General features: G+C 36.9%; 1 protein-coding gene across 3 annotated transcripts in view; it reads right to left on the bottom strand.

Annotated features, from left to right (window-relative positions):
• The window catches only part of homer3b (homer scaffold protein 3b), a 49,284-nt gene that overhangs the window by 6,578 nt on the left and 21,563 nt on the right, over positions 1–21,143 (bottom strand). For all 3 annotated transcript variants that reach the window (XR_001663118.1, XM_016675562.1, XM_007560521.2), the window contains 3 exons: positions 12,593–12,601; positions 9,927–10,063; positions 6,734–6,890 (listed from right to left, as the gene is read on the bottom strand). Coding sequence is in view for 2 of the 3 variants with exons in the window: in XM_016675562.1 (XP_016531048.1) it covers positions 6,734–6,890; positions 9,927–10,063; positions 12,593–12,601 (303 nt within the window). In the remaining variant the exon portion in view is untranslated. The remainder of the gene's footprint in view (positions 1–6,733; positions 6,891–9,926; positions 10,064–12,592; positions 12,602–21,143) is intronic.

Here is a 21,143-nt window from a genome sequence, read left to right as displayed (position 1 = left end):
ACACACACACACACACACACACACACACACCCCAAGTAAAACTACTCTGTGGAAAAACAGCTTTACTGCCAGTGGGCTCAGAAGTGACGCCTGCAAGATTCCTCTAATAGAGGGATGTGACCTGGCAAAAGATTTCCACGGAAACCGTTTCCCCAGTCTGACCCAGTTCCCCGAGTTTAACATATTAATGGAAAATCTCAGAGAATCTGAGTGACAGCTTGACAAAACAAGGACAGCACTGTTCGGCATCCCGATGTGATCGTTCAAGCCTCTGCAATCAGAGCGTTGGGGTTCGGCTCCCTCTTGGCTCTGGATACCTCAGATCTGACTGGAGTGTGATATGTTCTGTTCAAAGTGGCAGTAATCAGCTTAAGATGTTCAACTAATTGGATCCCAAGTGTTTACAGAGTTTAAATCTGCAGCAATTAATGGAAATCCAATTTAAATAAGATAAAGGTTGAAATGCATAACATTATTTTGTAAGCTCGACACCAGGGTTGCAGTAGTTTGGGGTTTGTCTTTATGGTTTAGTTTTATTTCCTTGTTACTTTTTGTCTAATTTAGCCAGTTTTAATTAGTTTTTAGAATAGAATAGAAACAGCTTCTATAACATTATAAAGTTACGCAAGAGGGCATCAAAATATTGTACTTTAGTAGTATTATAATTCCTCAGGGTCCGGGCACCATGCACTGTTAGTATAGAGAAATAAGTAAATATAACACAGCCAAAGAGTTGGAACTCAGTGATTATTTATCCCTGCCTGATGATGATGATTTAAAATAATAATAAATGAATTACTTGGGTGGGTTTGATGGTGTTATCAGTTAAATATTGTTTTAAATCTATCTCACATCAGATTGAAAGGCTAATAAATAGATTAATAAATAACAAAAACAGAGGATATTATAATGGTAACTAATGGGGGTAGTTTATCCCATTTTTTCACATTACTTGCCTCATACTATACTGACACAATATGGTGTCAGTTTTAAGAAATATGTAAAAAACATATTTTCTAACAGTTATGTACTGCAGCTTTAAATGAACTAAACTATTTGTCAGAAAATAGAAACATGCTCTAAGTTATCTGGGAACATTTTTGATACACTAACCCATCACAAGACTTGGTCATCTCAGTGTTACAAATTGATTAATCTGAGATTGTTTTATGGATAAAAAAGAAAAGGAATTCAAGATATGAAAGATTTTTCAGGTACATATAAACATATATAGCTTCAAAATATGTCACAATATAAGCATTTCATATCAGTTCTATATTGATAATTGTACTCAATAATGATTCATTAGTTCTTTGTTTTAAATATCTGAAATACTGTCAAACTGGTGATGTGGCCATCTGTTTTAACCAGTTTTTACCCATGCTGTTTTTTATTTTTAAGCCGTTATGGAGCATAAACTGCTGCTGCACCACTTACTCAACAGGTTGTTGCTAGGTAACCAAAGGGTGAGCGAGTTGCTAGGTAACCAAAGGGTGAGTGAGTCAGTTGATTCCACCAACACAGCCTAGTTAGCTGTGAGACGTTGAGCGGCTAAAGTCTTTTCTCTCCCCCAGAATGCTGTGCAGTTTTGGATTGGAGTTCATTAAATTGTTGAATATTCTATCAGATGTATTAGCTATTGATATTGATCACGTGCCTATCTCCATATATGTTGTTATTGATTTATTGCCCAGCCCTACATTATACATTTAATTGACAAGTGGCAAACTGAGCTGCACGAACATGGGCAGTTTCTTTGAATAAAGTGTGCGTGTGTGTGAAGATGAGGAATCCTCTTTTCTCTCAGGGTTACTGTTCTTTTTCCTCTCCTTTAAAGTTGTCCCCCACATCTCCACCAACAGTTTCAAAGTAGCGGTTTAGAAATTCAACACCACACCGAATCCACACCGCGCTTCAGAAAACCTTGGCAGGTTGAAAGAGAGGATTGTCCACCGTCCCAGAGGCTTCAGCCCCTTTGCATTATCAGCTCTGTGAGCGTGTGTGTGTGTGTGTGTGTGTGTGTGTGTGCGCGCCACAGCTATTGTCCCCAGAGGTACAAGCTCAATCTCTGAGCTCCGCACAAACATTCACGGATAGAGAAAACTCTGAAATCTTTCTCAATTAATGTTCCCGTGGAACAGTTCAGTCTTAAAATCTAAATAGAAAATTGAGCGGCAGAGAGGTAATAGATATTCCTGGTGCCAAGAAAGCAATAAAGTCCCCCCAAAACCTTCTCAAGTGGGACAAGCCCAACTATAAATATATTGCATTACAATCATCATCACAATGTCAATGTGTGCAAAAAAGACAGCCAGTCCTGCCGCAGTACGCAAAAAATTAAATCGCAAGATAACTTAACCTCAATAATTTCCATTTGAATGTTTGTTTTTCTCCAAAAGACTAGATGGGAAAACTAGCCCCATCTTCAGAGGACAGTTTTGTTTGCAGAGACTTTAGTGTCCATTTTATTTGTTGTTTCAGTTGTTTTGTGTTTTTGATATGAATATTTTAAATATACTCACCTGGCTGTGTTTTGATAATGCTCTCAAAACATTATTATACATTATTATCACAGTTACTAATAGGATAATTTATCATCTAGCAAATTTGTTATCGTATTTAGAAATCTATAGTATTTTATGAGCTTTCTGTAATAAAGTACCCACTGTGGTACCATAAACCATATCAGCTGATTGGCTGAACCGCTCGGGGGTTCAGCCAATCAGCACCAAGGAAAATAAACAGTGTTGCTTGATTGGATGATTTGCCAGCGGCAGCCAATAGCAGATTTAGTGGATGCTCTCTAAAATATTTGGATGTCCTGATACTAAAAAGGCCACATATATGACATGTATTAATATTTGTAATGATGGCAAAACATATAATGTTTACTAGTTTCTCAAATTGTTTTTATTTTTGTGATGAAAATCACTTTGCCTTGTTGCTGAAATGTGCTACACAAATAAACGACTGATTAATTAATTGATGTAACATTAGTGTTTTAAAGTCTATTCTCTGAGCAACAGGACGTCAGTGGAAGGACTTTATATCTGCGGTGATGTGCTCCGTCTTCCTGGTTTTAATCAGAATGTGAGCAGCAGCATTCTGGATCAGCTGCAGCTGGAGGATTGCATTTTTAGGCAGACCTGTGAAGACACTGTTGCGACTAAAGATAAATGTATGGATGAGTTTCTGTAGATGTTGGAAATGTTCTTCAGGTGGTAGAAGACTGACTTTATAACTGACTTTCTATCTATCTATACTGATTTTATAGCCCTCTATTTTCAGACTGTCTGACTTTGAACATGCCAAGTTTTCTGAAGCAAAAAAATAATCATGAAAAGGGTAAACATCCCCAAACACAGCCAGGTGAGTAAAAAACTGTAAAGTACTTCTTATTAAAATGCAGTACAGACTTCTGTGGTGTCAACTCTCATTAAACCTGAACAGAGGTTGCAGCAAAAGCCAGAAACCCAGAAAATAAACCCAGAGTGTTTCTCCGGTGGATGAACGCCAGCGTGGCTGAGAGTGTGACGAGCGAGAAAAAAGCCAGCCAACCTTGGTCTCCCTCCGCTTCTCCAGTGATTTATCTTCTTCTAACTGGGACAGAGTGTGGAGGATGAGGAGGAGGAGGGGGGGGATGTCCTGTCCCAAAAGAAAAAAATAAATAAAAACTACTCCTGCCCCTCTCGATACCCCACTGCCAAACCCTGGAGGCCTGCTCTACTTCCAGCCACCTGGTTGACTTTGCAGCAGCTCAGAGTGTGTGTTCAGCCCTGTGATGTGTGTGTTTGAGGCGTAACCTTCAACCGGACATGTGCAGATGGAAAAAGAAAATAGACGGAATAATGCCTCAAGCTAAAAATAAAGAGCCACGTTCTGTCAGCGGTGATAACGTTTCACTCTAGACGGTTGAACTGTGCCACTGAAGGCGCTTTGTTAAGCCTGACCAGGGGCATAATTTCCTCTCTCTAAATTAAAGATGAAATGTCTGCGTTCTGGCCCCGCTATTATCACGGGAGCCTGTCAACAGAAATATGCCAGTGAGAGGGGAGCTGGATGAAAAATGAATCTGCAGCTTGAAGCAGTCTTTGGGGAAATTTTACTCTGATACATGCATACTATAAGGGAAAAAAATGTCTAGTTAATGTCTGAGTGGTTATAAAGGACGAACAATGACTAGCAGATCCTGTCGATTCGTCTTGATTTTAGCAGTTCTTCTTGTTGGTCTCCTTGCTTTATTGTACCATCCTCTTTTTAAATGTTGAGTAGAACGTTTTCTTGACATATAGGAAGTAACAAAATCAAATGATTCTGGGCCAATGCGCCAAACAAGCAGAAATGAAACAATGTTTTAAAAGTGGCATGTTTTCCAGCGACTTGATAGAAAAGAAAATCCTCTGGGAGTGAACGAACATAAAACAGAATCAAACAGGAATATGAGTCAAGTTTAATCAATGTAGTTCTTCTGAATGGTAAACTTATGTTAAAAACAAACTGTTTTGTTGCCTAAGCCATCCAAATACTATTTAACTCAAAAGCTGCTAATAAAACATAAATTGGATCATATAAACACCAATTATAATTTCTGGTCAATCTGTGTTTACAAAGCCTGACAGGTGACCTATTATGCATCTTTGAACAGGTTAAGATCAGTTTATAGGCTATACAAAAACATATCCGTTACATTTTTTTGCACCAAATCATTCTTGGATAATAAGATTTCATCTCCTGCACAACCAGTGGTAAGTCAACAACAAAATACTTGTCTTTTCCAGGAACCATTGAAATGCGCATACAGTGGTAAAACCAGCTGACCAAATGTGCTGGAGCTCAGCTCAGGTTGCTAGGTGACAGCATGGTGCCCGTTGATTGTGATTCAACAATCAGGAAGTTTTTAAAACGGCTCATTTTCCAGACACCAAAAAACATTAACTTATTGCCAACAAACAGCTGGGTGGTTGTTTGTGAGTGGACTGTTTTTAGAGACCTAAAAGTGAATTTTGCAAAATAGGTCTCCTTTAACAGGATAATTAAAATATCATACAAAGAGAGACTTCACCACGGTGTTAAGAATGTGGATTCAGCAGGGTTGCATCAAGGTCTCACTGTGAAACCCTTTTATGCTTGTTGGAACCTGAGAGATTGCAGACTGCTATGAGAATGCAAAAAATGTGACGTAGGTGGTAAATTATTGTGATGGTAGTACATCAGGCTGCTTGTTGCTTCGTGGATGAGCTTCGTAGCACCCGCAGCTTGGCGATGACATTCAGCCCACTTGGTCATCAAACAGTGGGAAGGAGGACTGGTAAAGCTGGAAACCATTATGCCATATTGGGCATGATGAGACGAAAAAGTGCCTTGATTATGTTTCTTGCACTCAGATTGGTATGTGTTGCACTCCTGAGTGAACATGGATCAAAGATGAGGAGCAGCACACACTCACCTCCCAATGGTTCATATATGGTTTAATGAGGGCAGGGAGACCAGGGGAGGTAGAGAGATTTCAGGCGAGTGCAAATGAAAAATGTATTCATTGTATTGTCACAGAGAAGCGCTGGCCTTTACTTAGCAACGACGAGGGAAGAAAAGAAAAAAGAAAAGGAGAACAAACCATACCCATCGACTCAGAGCCTAAAAAACATAAAACATTCAAGACTCGTAAAGCCTCTTGAAGTCCTACTTGTTGGTTTTCCAGCCTTTTCTTCAAGAATAGTCTGAAAAACCAACAAGTAGGATCTGGAGATTTAATATTTAAGATTTCATATTAAACATTTATTATTAAAAATAAAGATGTAATATTAAGATTTCATATTTTCACACTAGAGATGGAGAAAAAAATAATAACAATACATATTGCAATACACAGAGTATTCAATAATTTCACCAAACTGAAATCCAGAACCGCACAGCATTCTGTGGACTGACGAAAGACTTCAGCTGGTAAACCAAAGATCGTTTGCATCCAACATCACATTCATTCCTTGGTTACCGAGCAACAACCTGCTGAGTAACTTGTGGTTACCAAGCAACAACTTTTTGAGTAACTTGCGTAGCAGCAGTTTAAAGTTTTGCCAACGGACATCAAAACAGCTTAAAAATGAAAAATAACGGTGTGGGATAAAAATTGGATAAGACAGGAAGGGTTTCACCACTGGTTTAGAAGTATTTAAGATATTTAAAACAAAAAACTAATCGACATTTTTCTATACTGACTGATGTATGTTTTTCAGCGATATCGTCCAGCCCTATTTCACACCAACTATTAATATATTTTTTTTATCAGCTAAAGATTATTTTCTAGTCAGCTGTTTATCTATAAACTTAGGGTTAAATTAAGATTTATTTTATAGACACATTGGCCCATCTTAATACGTAAAACAACGAACACATTTCTCTTTAATGAGAAAATCACAACCATAGCAACAACAGACATGCATCTTGGGAATGTAATTACAACCATAACCAAGTGTAAACAACATTCTTTCCTTCTGACATCCAGGTTAGAAATATTAACAAACTCTTCTATTTTTAAACCAAGAAAATATTGACGCTAATTATTTATTTTCTAACCCAGAGAGCATGTCCTAAAGGCTGCAAATTAACATGTAGTGTATGATTTTATATGAAAATAATACCCAAATATACTGCCAAGAATTTGTCTTAAAAAATACCAATAAGAGTAATCCTAGGTGAATTTTACCACTGAGGAAAGAGGAGCAGAGTTGGTCACCTGGTCTCGGAGGCGATCAGTCTCCTCCTGGTATTCTGCCAGCTGTTTCTTCCACTGCTCCACGCTGCTGTTGGCTTCCTGCAGCGCCGCCACCAGCTTGGCGTTGCTGTCCTGCAGAGTGAAGAGTTCAGCCTCCAAGTTGAGCTCACACATGGATCTGCAACAGAGAGGTTGCAGAAAAAAACAACACAAGAGTTTTTACTCCTTTTGGTGCCATTCTGTTGTGGAAATTCCAAGAAAAACACAAAAACAACAAAAACTTACAGAGACATAAAAAACAAAAACCCTGCATTTGTTATCGCATCTAGTAAATATAGACATTTATTGTGTTGATCTCATGAAAAATATCTTGTAAAAATCGCAATAACTGAAGTTCCAATTAATTATATTTGAAAACATGAAAAACTGGCTGTACTCTCAGACAAATAACATCAACAAATTTGAAAATAAATTTAAAACAGGGATATATTATAATTGTGTAAATACTTTAACATTTAATATTAATACAGTAAATATCCTGGATAAAAATTTTAAACCATATTACCCAATCCTAATTTCTATAATTAAAACCATTAGTTCTTCATCATTTTAGCCAAACTTAATTCATAGCTGCTCAAAGAGCCACTTGCAGCTAACAGCAGTGGTGCATTTAATTGATAAAACTATGGTTTTATTCCTAAAATGTACTCAAATTAAAAGTTAGTTTTCTTTAAAATACCCTGTATAAGATTACATTACTGCCATAAAAGATTATTTTATTTTAATTCCAAGCCTTTACCAGGGTGCTAATAAGTTTACTGTGGATCTATCTCAGATTGTGGGGCAATAAAACAAGCTAGCAAGGTGTTATGTTAATATTAAAGCACTCTGGTGATTATTTGGGTCAGTTTTAAAAGACTGGTCTTCAATGTGAACCAAAGCAGAGCAGCAGTGGAAAATTACGCCGCTGGGTGCATATATAAAAACCAACACAAGACAAGTAATGTGCTCTGCTTTATTAGGAAGTGGAAAAGATCTGGTGCGCCGGTAAAGGTCAGGATTCAGTAGGGATGTGTAATAAAGCAGGGCTTTTAGCTGAGACGATGCAGTTCAGGAAGAAATCTTTGTCTTGATGACAAAACAGCTTGGCCGTCATAAAACCATAGCAACAGGAGGGAAGAGTCTGCTTAGACTAATGAAAATCATAAAGTAAAATCTCTGGGCTTATAGACAACAGAGAGTGGCTTTCCTGTGTCCTGTTCTCACATGAATGGTTTAGTGATTAATAGTGACAGCGATGAAGCTAACGTGTCGCTTAGGTGAGCAGCAGTTAGCCACCATGTTTTATTTGTTGCCGTCGGTAACTGTGGGGCAGAAATTGCTGAGCTGATGTGACCCCCAACTTAATTTTTGTTCTTATTTTTCTCTATTGTTAAAATACATATGGTGAACCTGAATGTATGCTGTGAAGTCGACCCAGTGGACACTGAATCCAGCAGGAGTCGGTGCCTCCCTGTAGCAACTGTTCAAGGCAAAGTAAATATAAATGGGATGTAAATATGTTTGCCGTCACTTTCTGAGCTCCAACAGAAAACAAACCTGGCTCTCAGACACACAAACATCTGCTGCTCCTGCTGTTGTTTAATTTTAATGTGCGTTTTCTCTCAGGATTTCTGGTTATTATTTTGTTGCTCTGAACATACAACTTGTCAGATATTCGGTCCAAAACAATCAGAAAGCAAGAGCGCAAACACAACTAAATGCCGTCTCTTTTGTGCGATTATTTTTCATATAAATATTTAAAGTAAAATGTAAATTAAGTCTTGTGAATTTTTAAAGTAGCTTCTCGTCATGTTTTTGAATCACACTGTCAAAATCCCCAATGCTAGCTGCTTTACTCTGGAATGGACCCAATTTTATGATCAGATTTTAGGTTATAAAACATTTTATTCCACTCAGTGTTAGCATGTATTCCTTTAAAACTAATGAAATTATGTTTTTTTTTGTTAAGCTCTGCTCATGTTTGTTTTGCCTGTGCGTTTTAAGTAGATGAGGGATTTACTGAATTAAAAATTAACACAAAAAATCTTGCTCCACAGCCTCATGAGAAATATGCACTTATTGCATAATTTGCAGCTTATTTTCATGACTAATTGATAATAGTACATGGTTTTTAATAAATAATATGTCTTCCAGCTTAAATTCTCCTATACATGATCTTGGACTGAAATACTTGAGTCGTTTGTAAATATGAACCAAGTAGTAGAATCACCTGCATCTGAAAATCTGAGATATGCAGAAACTGTAAATCAAGATTTAATATTTTTGTTTTCACCAGATTTTGACTGCTAAACTGTTTTGTTCTATAATAAGGTATTGTCCCACTTGCATATTCCTTCTGCTTTTAGTTTTTATCACAAGTTAATGTTTTAGATCGTCATGCATTTTTAAATGCACAAAGCATAACGTGACTTACCAATTACATGTTTCTGTTACTCCACCTTTCACTCGCATGCGGAGCTCCAAGACATGCGCAGTGGTTTTCTCTAAGCCGCGGAAGATGTCTATTTAATCGTTGGTAATATAATAGAGCTGCATAAATCATAAGAAATACGATGGTAACAGCTAACTCAGCAGCGCTTCGCTTTCACAGACGGTGGGGACTGCGTCTAACTTTTTTCATCACTTAGAAAAGAAGCTCAAAGAAAGGTAAGCTCCGTTGAAGTGATGTTAGCAAAGCTAACTGTACAGAGACACATAACCATTTGTTCTTGTAATGCTCTGTGCACACAGCAGTAGCTATTATTATTTTATTTAATTATATACATTGGTATTTATTTAATTAGCAAATAAATAAAGCACAAGAACGAAAGAGCACACAGAGCATGCGCATTACTCTTTGTTTTTGTCACCTGTCATATAGTTACTTGTCAACCTCAAGTAACTATGAGGTTGACATAGTTACTTGACTATTCTATAAATATTATTACATTTCCCATTGGGATCAATAAAGTATTTTTAAATTAGAATTTGAATTTTGAATAACAGTGCTGCTTTAACATGGGGTCTAGTTGGTGTGGATTTGTTTAAAAAAATCAATTTTTTAATCACTCAGGAACTCTTTGTTGGATCAAATTCCTGATGATTTCTACCTCTCAACCTTCCTATTGCCTGGTTTGAACGTGCCTGACGTGTAAATAAAATTTTTCGTTACCCTTCTGACAGCATCTTTTTGACCCGTTCCTTCTCAGCCGTCAGCTCCACTTCTGCGCTCCTGCTGCGAAACAGTTTTTCCTCTCCAGGCCCGTTAACTGTCAGCAGCGGTGGAGAGTGACGCTCCTCCGACAGCTCCTACAACAGAGACACAGACAACAAAACATTAGTCTAATAATTGTTTGTCTTTTGAATATGTGTAAAAAAAATAGTGAAGCATGAAGCATAATGTCAAAACCTTTGTTTTACATATTCAAGGAAGTATCAACATTCCCACTCCTGAAATTATAAACTTTACTGTTAACACAAAATATTGAGATAAAATTATATGACATATCACCCACCAATACTTCATACCACACTGCTTTGAGTTAGCGATCACAAAAAATACCAATAAAGTAAATTCAGCTTCAGTTTGTGATGTGAAAAAGTTTTAAATGTGTGAATACTTTTGCAAGGTGCTGTAAAAAAACAAAAACATCTAGATTAAAAACTAAAGTTTGCAAGAGTGAATTTTACTGCAGTGGAGATTTAAGGTGTGATTTTAGGTGCACAGATCTGACGCTATAACGGATCAGAAACGACAGGAGTGAGCATAGTCTGTTGGTGCTGCACATGTCCCATCTGGGCTCCTGTAGAAAAGCCCGAGCAGAACAAGCAGCCATGTGTGCAGCCCAGCTGTTCATCTCCATGCAGCCTCGCAGGTCTGATTGGACTCAACAGGAAATTACTGATGAGATTGATTCTTGTTCCGTAGCTTCATCTGCTGTTTACGAGTGATTAAAAATTATGTATGTAAAAAAAAAAAAAAAAAAAAAAAAAAACATGTAGCGCTGCAGTTTGAGGGTCTGCTGATAAGTTAAATTTGAAGCAAATCAGCAGCAGTCATGGACAACAAGAGTGAGCCAAACCCTAAAATAGTGCTGATAAAAGTTCAGGTCATTCAAGGAGCTGCTTGTTGTATCAGGTGGAATCCATACAGAGCATAAAACTGCAATTAATTTCTAAAACAGTTTGAATTTTTTATGGTTTTTATCTAAACCCCACAGGGTCACCATTATGCAGTCAGGCCTAAATACACACACACATACACACACACAGCAGTGATATTTGATTAATGCCCCGTTGCAATCTGTGGAGAGACGACACACTTTGACTCTGGTGTTGAACATCTTCGATTTTATGATCACTTGAGGCTTGGTAGCAGGTGACATTTTTAAACGTTCTCAACTATGATGACAATTTAATACGCAACCTGCTTTCTCTGCACTGCTTAGGATTCATCGCCAGACGAGGCAAAAACTAAACATTTTGGCTACAATGAATATAAGTATGTCAAAGTGTGTCATTAAAACTAAAGGTGCCACTAATGATTATTTAAGTAATCAATTAATTTGTTAATTATTCCAACCATTAAGTTGGAGTAAAAACTATGGCACATTCTGCAGATTTTCCATCTAACAACTAAAGCTTATCCTATTAAATATTAAAAATACAAATAGTTCAATTCCTGTTTTAAAAGAAGAAAAATACTTTACTATTATTTCAATAATCGACTCATCCCTATTAATAGAATTTATTGTTTCAGAACTAGAATCAATAAATGGATGACTGTGTGATCTATTACTAACTAGATTCAACTGGAATTTAGGCATAATTAAATTGAGTTGACTTGTGATGAATTAGTTATTTAAATAAACTGAATAAAATTGAAACATTTAAATGTCAATCCTGCTGAAAATCTTTGGAGTTAAAGTTTGGTCATTGCCATGAAACCAACACATTTAAATGAGCCTCAATTAATTTTACCAAAACAAGCTACAAAATATCAAATATCAAATAAAACTGTGTTGTAAGTTGCTGAGGGATAATTAATTATTTTAAACTTATGAGAACTCCATTAAATTAAAAATAATAATTGAAGTTGTTTGTTGTGTGTTTATTCCACACAGGAAACCCAAAATTAATATATTAGTGTAAACTTCAGAACTATATTTGGACATCTAAGATGATAAATTAGGTATTTTCTCTTTCTTGCATAAAAACCTAAACTTGAACTCTTAATGTTGCAACCCTGCAGTGCAGAATAAGCTTTTATTATTCATATGAGCGCGAGTGGCTGCACTCCCCTGAGGACCAAAGTTGATTATCTTTTAGCTCAGCAGCTTTCTGTTTATTTTTCCCTCTGTGGATGGATGTGGAGTTAAAACACATAGCTGAGTCCTGTGGATAATCCCAAGAGGAGGAAAACACGACTTTGGTCCAACAGATCAGCTGCGTGTCACCATGAATAATTGATGCAGCAGATCAAGTTGGAGTCATTAAGGATTTAAAATACTTGTGTCAAGTATAGATGCTCTGTGAGAGATTGAGATAAAATAATCAGCTGTAAAGAAACATCTGTGTTCCTGTGTGTATGATCTAAAGACTGTTCATGTTTAAATAATTTATACAGATACACTTAAATCCTGCATTGCTGTTATTGCTTCTCCGTCTCACTGGCTGACTGCAGCTAACTTTTCTCTGAAGTCAGCTCTGATCAGCGTAAAGATGAAATATTAAGCCTGATAGGGCATGCAACATTTACGCTACCATCCGACTGAATCTCTAAGAGGCTCGTCTCTTTACTGCTCTTCGATTGTTGTGAGATGTGTGGCCGTGACGCACCTGCGAGAGCTGAGACGGATGAACGTATCCCAAGATGCAGCAGGGGGGAGAAAACACAAGAAAGAAACATGGATTAGATCAAAAATAATCATAACAAGCATTTTAAAAAAACAGTGATCCATCTGTTTGGTTCTATACATAAATTTAGAGTTATACTCCACTCTCCTTGTTTTGACTGATGCAGGAAAAGAGCCGAAAGTCGGTTATGGACAAGGAAGGCAGAAATAATACCAAACTGATTCAGTTTTTTCTATCCCTACCATCAAAGTAAAAATATACATAATGCATACCTAATGTCTAATAATTTGCTGCACCATCATTTTCTGTCAAAAAGGACTCGGTCCACTGAGGTTTGGACTCTAGTAGAACCGTAAAGGTGTGAAATCTGGTAACCAAAATGTTGGCAGATGAATCAACATCTTGACGGGGGGATTATTTGTTTGTAAACACGGTGAATCCACGCACAATCTGACTACAGAAAAACCCAGCCTGCTTTAAAATCCTCACTGGTTACCATGGTTACTTTCATTTATCAGCTGTTTCAATATTAGCTGGCATGTTGTCAGCGTACTACAGCTGTTTATCACAGCGTGATAAAATAAGTTATGCTACCAAAAAGAATATTAGTGAATGAAATGCGTTTTAAGCATTAAATGCAGGTGAAACAATAAATAACGAGAGAAAATGGCCCAAACGTCGGACATTATTTTCTAAGTGATATTAAAACTATTTGTTCATGGTAAGATCATCAGCTCTCAATGAGATGTCGAATCCCCCTAACATGCATGGTGAGAAATTAGGGGAACCGGAATAGGAATTTCCCAAAATGTAAGTTTTCATTTTAAAAAAATAAAGGGAATTCATATTTAGGGTGCAAATGACAAATAAAATACAATAATTTCTTCCTAACTTGGTCACAATTAGAGGGAAAATGAATATGTAACTGCATCCATCAAGGCAGGTGAAAAACTAAGCCTTCAGAAATAAAAAATGCAGCGGATTGAGGGAGATAGTGTGAGGTAAAGATAAAACATCTGACAACTGCAGACGCCACAAAACTGAGTGTTGTAGATTATTTTATTAGCCCAATAGTAAACAGTTTAAATAGTTAGAATAATGGATTAATGGCTGCCTTCTGAAGGTGACATGCGCAGTAGGGCCACGTCCCCTGGTGATCCCTTACAAGTAACGTAAGCAAGAAATAGGAGTTTGTTTTAAGTCAATAATTCTTTAATATTGATGAAAAATACCAGCTCATATGGTGGACAATCTCACCTATAACATGGGGAAATGCCTTATTAGTGTTTTCATAAATATTAAGTAACTATTTCATTAAAACAAGCCTCTGTATCTTGCTGAAAAGTTACTTGTAAGTTAGTTTTGTCTTTCAAATGCATTAAAATATGTCTCTCTGGACACTCTTGCCTCCTGCCAGTTTAAAATCATTGAAAAACGAGGGTTCACTGTAACTGACATTCATTTTAACAGTTTTTTTTTTTTTGGTTGTTTTTAAGATTCTATAGTTGTGGGTTTAAATAGCGTTTCACTGGCAATATTCTCCCGTAACATCTAATTATTCAGTAATATTTTTACATTTCCTGTCAATATCACATCTTCTAACACAAAAATACAGCAGACCACCAATGGACCGGCGGTGGTCCGCCTTGGCGCCCCAACCACCGGGTTAAGCACATTCTCTGAGGGAAACCCTGTAATTCATATGACTAATTTAATCTACACTGTTACACTGATGATATCCCTGATGGTTTTAAATTGAAACAACTTCCTGAGAGTTTTTATCACAAAGTCTCAGCAGCGCTGTTTGTCTTTACTACATCCACACTCTTTACTTATTTATCCCAGCACTGGTCCCCCCGGCCCCCAGCTTTACAAAGTTCCTGTGTTTCATCGAGACCCTTTTATTTATTTATTGATGCATCCACTAAGACCTTCCTTCATTCACCTATCCCACCCACTAAACAGCAAACCTGCGCTCACTCTCACGCAGCTTCAACTCCTTTAGGTTTCTTTTTAAACCTTTAAAGTCGGAGGTTTAAAATATTGATGTGTTGGTTTTTGCTTTTTTCTCCTTCTGCCTCTGCATAGATTCAAACATACAGCAGACATATCAGCTGCAGCATTTCATAAGAGGGAGATGTTTTACCTTTACTGTGGCTCTCACTGTTTGTTTATTTTTTAGTCTGTTTCTGTCTCCAACCCATCATACCTGGACGATGCTACAAATTCAGTAAGAGTGATTATTGCTGCTATATTGAAGCTCCAAGTGGTCCTCATTTGTCTTTTTCCTGAAAGTTAAATTTAAATTTACCCATATGTAGCTGTAGTAACTCACCAACTGTCAGTTACTGCGGTTGCTATGGTAACCACCAACTGCCAAGAGCAGCCCATCAGAACTCAATGGGTGGAAAAACAACTAGATTTAAAGAACACATAAACACATTCTGACTAACTTCACATTATAATATTGTTGAAATAAAACCCTGCTACACGTACAATAGTTGTACTGAGAAATTATACAAAAATTTTGCGTTTTACTTTCATCTGTTTTCCAACACTGCTTTAAAAACGCTGCATAGAGACAAAAAAAATACCAGTGCTCTTTTAATTTTCCATTACAAAAAGAAGGTTTGCCTCAGTACAAACCAGAATACACAACATTTATTAAAACGTCTAAGTAAATACGACAGCTCTCCAAAGATCTAATTACCGTCTTTCCATTGGTGATTTCAGAGGTACCGTTTGTCATTTTTCAGTCTCATCCCACTGACTCCTCCATCTCATGTTTGAGCTGTGTAAATACGGCAGAAAGCTGGAGCTTTACTGCAGGCAGATCCCCTGCTGCCGCTCAAGTATCAGAGGCAGAACATGCACTCTGCGAAGCCCGAGGCTCCAAAGATTCGGCTCTGCTACGCGGTGGAGCCTCGCACTGACCACAGCTGCTACCGAGCTCTACGCTCATTACTTCACTGAAGTCTGAACACGTGAGGAAGAATTGAAGTGGACATCAATATGTGAACATTTCTTCTTAAAATATTTAATATTTAATGGAGTGCTCTGTTTTTTTTCTTTCGCAAACTGAGAGAAAACTGGCTTATTAGAGCTCAAACCTGAGAAAAAGAGGCAAATATGGTAACCTGTAAATTAGAGCCAGACGGTCTTAAAGTTTTATCAAGATATTTTTAAGATGATTTTAACTCATATTTTATTAGCTTATTTAATTGAGTCAAATTTCTTATTTTCTTGTTTCATTGCTGTGTTTGTAATGTTGATTGTTTTTTTTCAAAACAGGTCAAATATTGCTGGATATGATATATGGCATAATATTGTTGTTTTGAGACCATTTTCAAGTAATGCAATGGTAATAATGGGATGTTAATGCAAGAACACATTTTCTAAAATCAATAAACTTTAAATTCTAATGAACATTTAAGACTGGAACTGGAAGATATTTTAAATATCCAAAATAAATAAACAAAACAATAAATAAATAAAATAAATTATAACATCTCTGTAAACAAAATTGTACTTCAAAAAAGAGCTAGTTGAGACCAAAGCACCACACTGAAGACTTTTGTCATCCAGTTTTTGGTAGAAAGAGAGAAAAGAAAAAAACAATAAATCATGCAAATGGAAATTATTGAGTTTGTTTACATTTATAATGTGATTAACTGATTTATTGCTTGTTGCGACAGGCCTATTCTCTTGTAAATGAGAGTTGATGTAAATGAGACAACCTGTATAAACGAAGGTAAAAAAAAAAAGCAGTATTATTGTGATAACAATAAAAGTGACAATTATAATTATCACTTGTTTTGTAACTGTATAGCTGTGGCAAACACAAATACTGCTCTAGAATAAATTAATTATAAATTTATTAAATGAGTTACAACAACAATTAATTTTCCTGTTGGGATCAATAAAGTATTTTTAATTGAATTTTAGAAACATACTCATCTGTTATACACTTCTTTAGGACACCAGTCACATAAAGAAGTATAATTTATATCAGTAAACTGCTCACAGTAACTGTATTTAGTCACATTTTAAAATGTATTGATATATATTGATAAACATTCATTGAATAAACAGTGGGCGAAAATACAAAACTAACAAAGCTGACAATACAGTTTTGAGTTTCATTAAACATCATTAATTGACGATAAATCAAAATTCCTTTCACGATACGAAGTTTCTCACAATAAATGATAAACGATACAATAAATATCCACTCCTACTGTAAATTATAGGAGATGTCAAAAATATTAAACTACTTCCAAGTAGGAAAGTATTAAACTGATTTTACACAATTGTAATTATTTATGAAACTTGTACATAGTTTTACGACAGTAAAGCAGATATTTAAGTATTCCAGAAACTGCTTCAATCTTCAACTTTTATTCAGTTTTTTTCCACTCACTAAAGTATTAAAGAACTTTATTTTGGTGTATTAATTAAGACAGAAAACAGACTCCAGTCAGCCCTTTCCTACATCGTCTCCTCAGCAGGAGACGGTTCGTGTAAGATGAGTTTTCACAGCTGGGATTCCTCTGGAGTGGCATTTAGATAAAGAATGTGACATTTTTTTGTTTACATCACAGCAGGAACCGTTGAAAATAACCCAATCCAACTCATAACAGCGACTGTTATTTTGGTGCTGCCAACAACAGAACCCTGGTCAAAAGAAGGAGGGAAATTATTTCAGTTCATTATTGTATTTGTATTTTTACTGCATTTTTCTGTGCTGCAATTTGATGCAGGTCTGAACTTCGGTTTGGTTTTTGTCACGCCACGACTCCTCAGTCAACCCTCTGAAAACCTGCTGCAATACTTGAGATCTGAACAAAGAAGATAAAAAGCTGCAAGTTCAAAGAGCCTTTAAAGACCTTCAGAAATATTCGAATGACACCAATCAAAACCAGCTTGACAGCAAAATATGAGGAAATAAGGGATTGCTGAAGTGTTTTGCGTAATAGAGAAGACAGGAAAACAATCTAAGGGTCGAGTGAGTGCAAAAAAAAATAAAATCATAATTTCTATCTCAATGCTTGACAGCTGGAATGAAATGCTTGTACCAACATGCTGGGGAGAGTTTTAGCCAACAGCGCGGCAGATCGTAGCAAAACATCTCCACTTTAGTCTCAACATGGTGGGTTTGTTCAAGGCCTGTTTGAGTTTCTCACAAAGGAAAATAAATATTTATATTTGTCATGGTTTTTACACAGAAATGCAAAAAAAAAAAATCTATAAGAGGATCTATTCTCTTCTATTTGGTCTGCAACATTACCATGACATTAGGAATTATATATTAATGTTCTGGTTAAATTATGTAATTTCAGTAAAACAAATTATGGGAATTTAACATAAAAGTCACAAAAAACCTTAAATAAAGTAACATTGCAAGCCTGTTTCAGCATAAGCTAATACCATTCATCCAGTTTTCTTTTTTCAGGAAGGTTTGAAATTATTCAATAATGCACAAGAGCCAAATTATGCAGCTAAATCCTGAGGTTTCATAGGATTTATACTTGACATTTTTGTGGTTATTACATGTTATATACATGTTTACTGTCAAACTGTAAAAACAAAAAAACAAAAACAAAAAAGCATAAGTATTCTCTTCTTCCATATTTGATGTCGTGAACTTTATTTTTACAAGTTAGCTAAGAATTAATAAGTCCAGGTTTAACTTTTGGTGTTTGCCACTAAGCCTCAGAAACTCTAATATTGTGGTAAATGTGTGTGTGTGTCTGTGTGCATGCGTGTGTGTGGGTGTGCGTGCGTGTGTGTGCGTGTGTGTTTAGGAAACAGGAAGAAATATTGAACCAAAATGAAAACTTATGAGTTGAATTTGAGCCAATTTGACCTCAACAGCAGGTCAAACATTGAACATTTTGAACTTTCATTGTATAAATGCACAAAACAACAGCAAATAATTTTGATGCATATTTTTGAGGTAAACAAAAGATCAATTAGGGCCATAAAAATTGATGCATGAATCAGGATAATCATGCAATTCCCTCATATATTGAACCTGCACAATTCTTTTTCCTTTAATGTGTCACAATCTTTAGAAAAAAGTAATCAATCAAACTGGAATCGGCTCCACCAACCTCATAGATAAATGGAAAAACCCTCTCTAGTAAAAATAGCTTCATTCATAACAGTTTTATCTTCCAGCACCAGAACCCTGCTTATGCTACAGTGTGACCCAGATGGCACAAACTTTATTATTAGTAGCAACAGCAATCTACTACATCGCTCCCTGCTCATATTAGATTAAGTTATCAGTAATATTGATTGAGGCCGGGCTTATTCTCCAGGAAACCCATTTAGAGCAGTCCGCACAAATCCATCATCTGGGCTGTTAATGTGGAAACTTTATCTGTTTCTCATTGTGTTTAAATGCAACGTCAATAAAAGTGTTATATCCTATTCTTTAACGTGATAGAGCATCGCAGATGAAAACTCAGCGAGAAAACGTTTTGACCTTGAACCTGCTAAGCTTTCATTTATTCCTCTGCAGCTCATTTCTGCAACAACGCCCTGGGGAAAGCACCAGCTTAGTTTAAAACAATTATTACCACGCGGTGGCCATTAAATGTCACACACTGTGATAAAATATTGCTCCATTTCTGCTCTGGCTGTCTCGAGCAGCTGATCTTATCGGTATTGATGCTTCGAGTGTCGCTGCGTCCAGGAGAGTTTTCTCTCAGCTGGGCTAAATAAATAGCAGAGACAAACCATCAGTGCTTATCTGAGCGTTTCAGAGCCCAGGCCGCTGCTGGCAGCGTGACTCTGCAGTCTCACAGACCTGCTGAGTGGCTCTTTGTTAAGACTTACACACAGCGCTCAAACCGCAGCGCAAAAAACAAACACTTGTCTGTTTTGGATCCATGTTGAGACTCCAAGGAGACACACTCGTACTTGGCAGAGGAAGCTAATAAACAATCACAGCAACGCTGGGATTTCAAAACCTTTTTATGTGAAATTTATCTCTACAATATTGCAGAATGAATCCAAGCCCTCCTGACGTTTCCAAGAAATCTGAGTTTTATTCTGCTGCAGAAAAACATGTTTCTGTCTGTTATTATCACCTGTGGGGTAACACTTTATGCAAAGGGGTGTGCATAAGACTGACATTACACTGCCTAGAACATGAAGGAGTCTTCATGAATGTTTAGTACCGTTGTTTTGAAGTGTCATTTGGTAAATAATGACACTTTTAATGCAGAGTTGTACCAAAAAGCCATTAAAAGTCCATTAAAAGTGTTATTATTCACTGAATGAAACTTCATGAGAGCAGTACTAAACATTCATGTAGATCCCTTCATGTTGGTGGCAGGTGTTATGAACATGAAGAAGTTTTCATTAATGTTTGACTGTTGTCATTAAGTGTCATTTGGTAAATAAATAATGTCACTTTTAATGCAGAGTTGCACTAAAAGTTGCATTAAAAGTCCATTAGAAGTGCCATTTACTGAATGACACTTCATAAAACAGTCAATCATTCAGTCTCCTTCATGCATATGACAGTGTCATGTCAGTCTTATTCATCCATCCATTTTCTGTACACCTTGTCCCAAGTGGAGTTGGGACAAGTCCAAAATATCTCCAGCAAGACATTTTGGGCGAAAGGCGGGGTCACCCTGCACAGGTCGCCAGTCTGTCACAGGGCAACACAGAGACAGGCAGGACAACCAACCACACACACTCACATCTACAGAGAATTTAGAGAGACCAATTAAACTGGCAGTCATGTTTTTGGACTGTGGGAGGAAACCGGAGTACCCGGAGAAAACCCACCATGCACAGGGAGAACATGCAGACTCCATACAGAAAGACCCCAAGCCGGGAATCGAACCCAGGACCTTCTTGCTGCAAGGCAATGGTTCTACCCACTGCTCCACTGTGCAGCCCGTCAGTCTTATTCAAATCCCTTTAAATAAAGTGTTAAACAATGTGGCGGAAGGATTTTGGAGAAAATGTTTCTGTCTTCACTTGAACGTCATCAAGTTTACTAAGAAACCAGCAGCGTTGACGGGATGAAAGTTGCCCGCTGCTCCTGCAGCAGCAGCAGCCAGATTCCTTTCAATTATAGATGATTCAGCTCACTCTTTAACCTCCGTCCGCCTGATCCCTCGTTCGTCTTTCTTCAGTTTCAGTCATTACTGCCCGTCAGCACACCTTCAGTGCCGACATTTTTTACTGCCAACGATCTCCATTTGTAATGCATGAAATCTTTTAATGGAGTTAACCGATGAGGGAATAATGGAGCATCCAGACGGGGATTTATCTCATCCCTGGTGGGTCTGTGTGAGTTTCAAATAGAAATATATGGGCAGGATGTTACCGCTCTGCTGCCATGGCGACCCCGAGGTCAGACAGACAGGACGGGATTAAGAGAGCAAACAGACAGACGGACGGACGGATGAATGGATGTTGTCTGAATCATGGATCTCATTAGTAGTTTAATAAATTAATTAATTGTTTAATAAACTAATCAATAGTTTAATAAATTAATCAATAGTTT

Source organism: Poecilia formosa, unplaced genomic scaffold, assembly GCF_000485575.1.
Source record: "Poecilia formosa unplaced genomic scaffold, Poecilia_formosa-5.1.2 Scaffold116, whole genome shotgun sequence".
NCBI classification, from domain to species: Eukaryota; Metazoa; Chordata; class Actinopteri; order Cyprinodontiformes; family Poeciliidae; genus Poecilia; species Poecilia formosa.
This window is presented reverse-complemented; position numbering and strand designations above follow the sequence as displayed.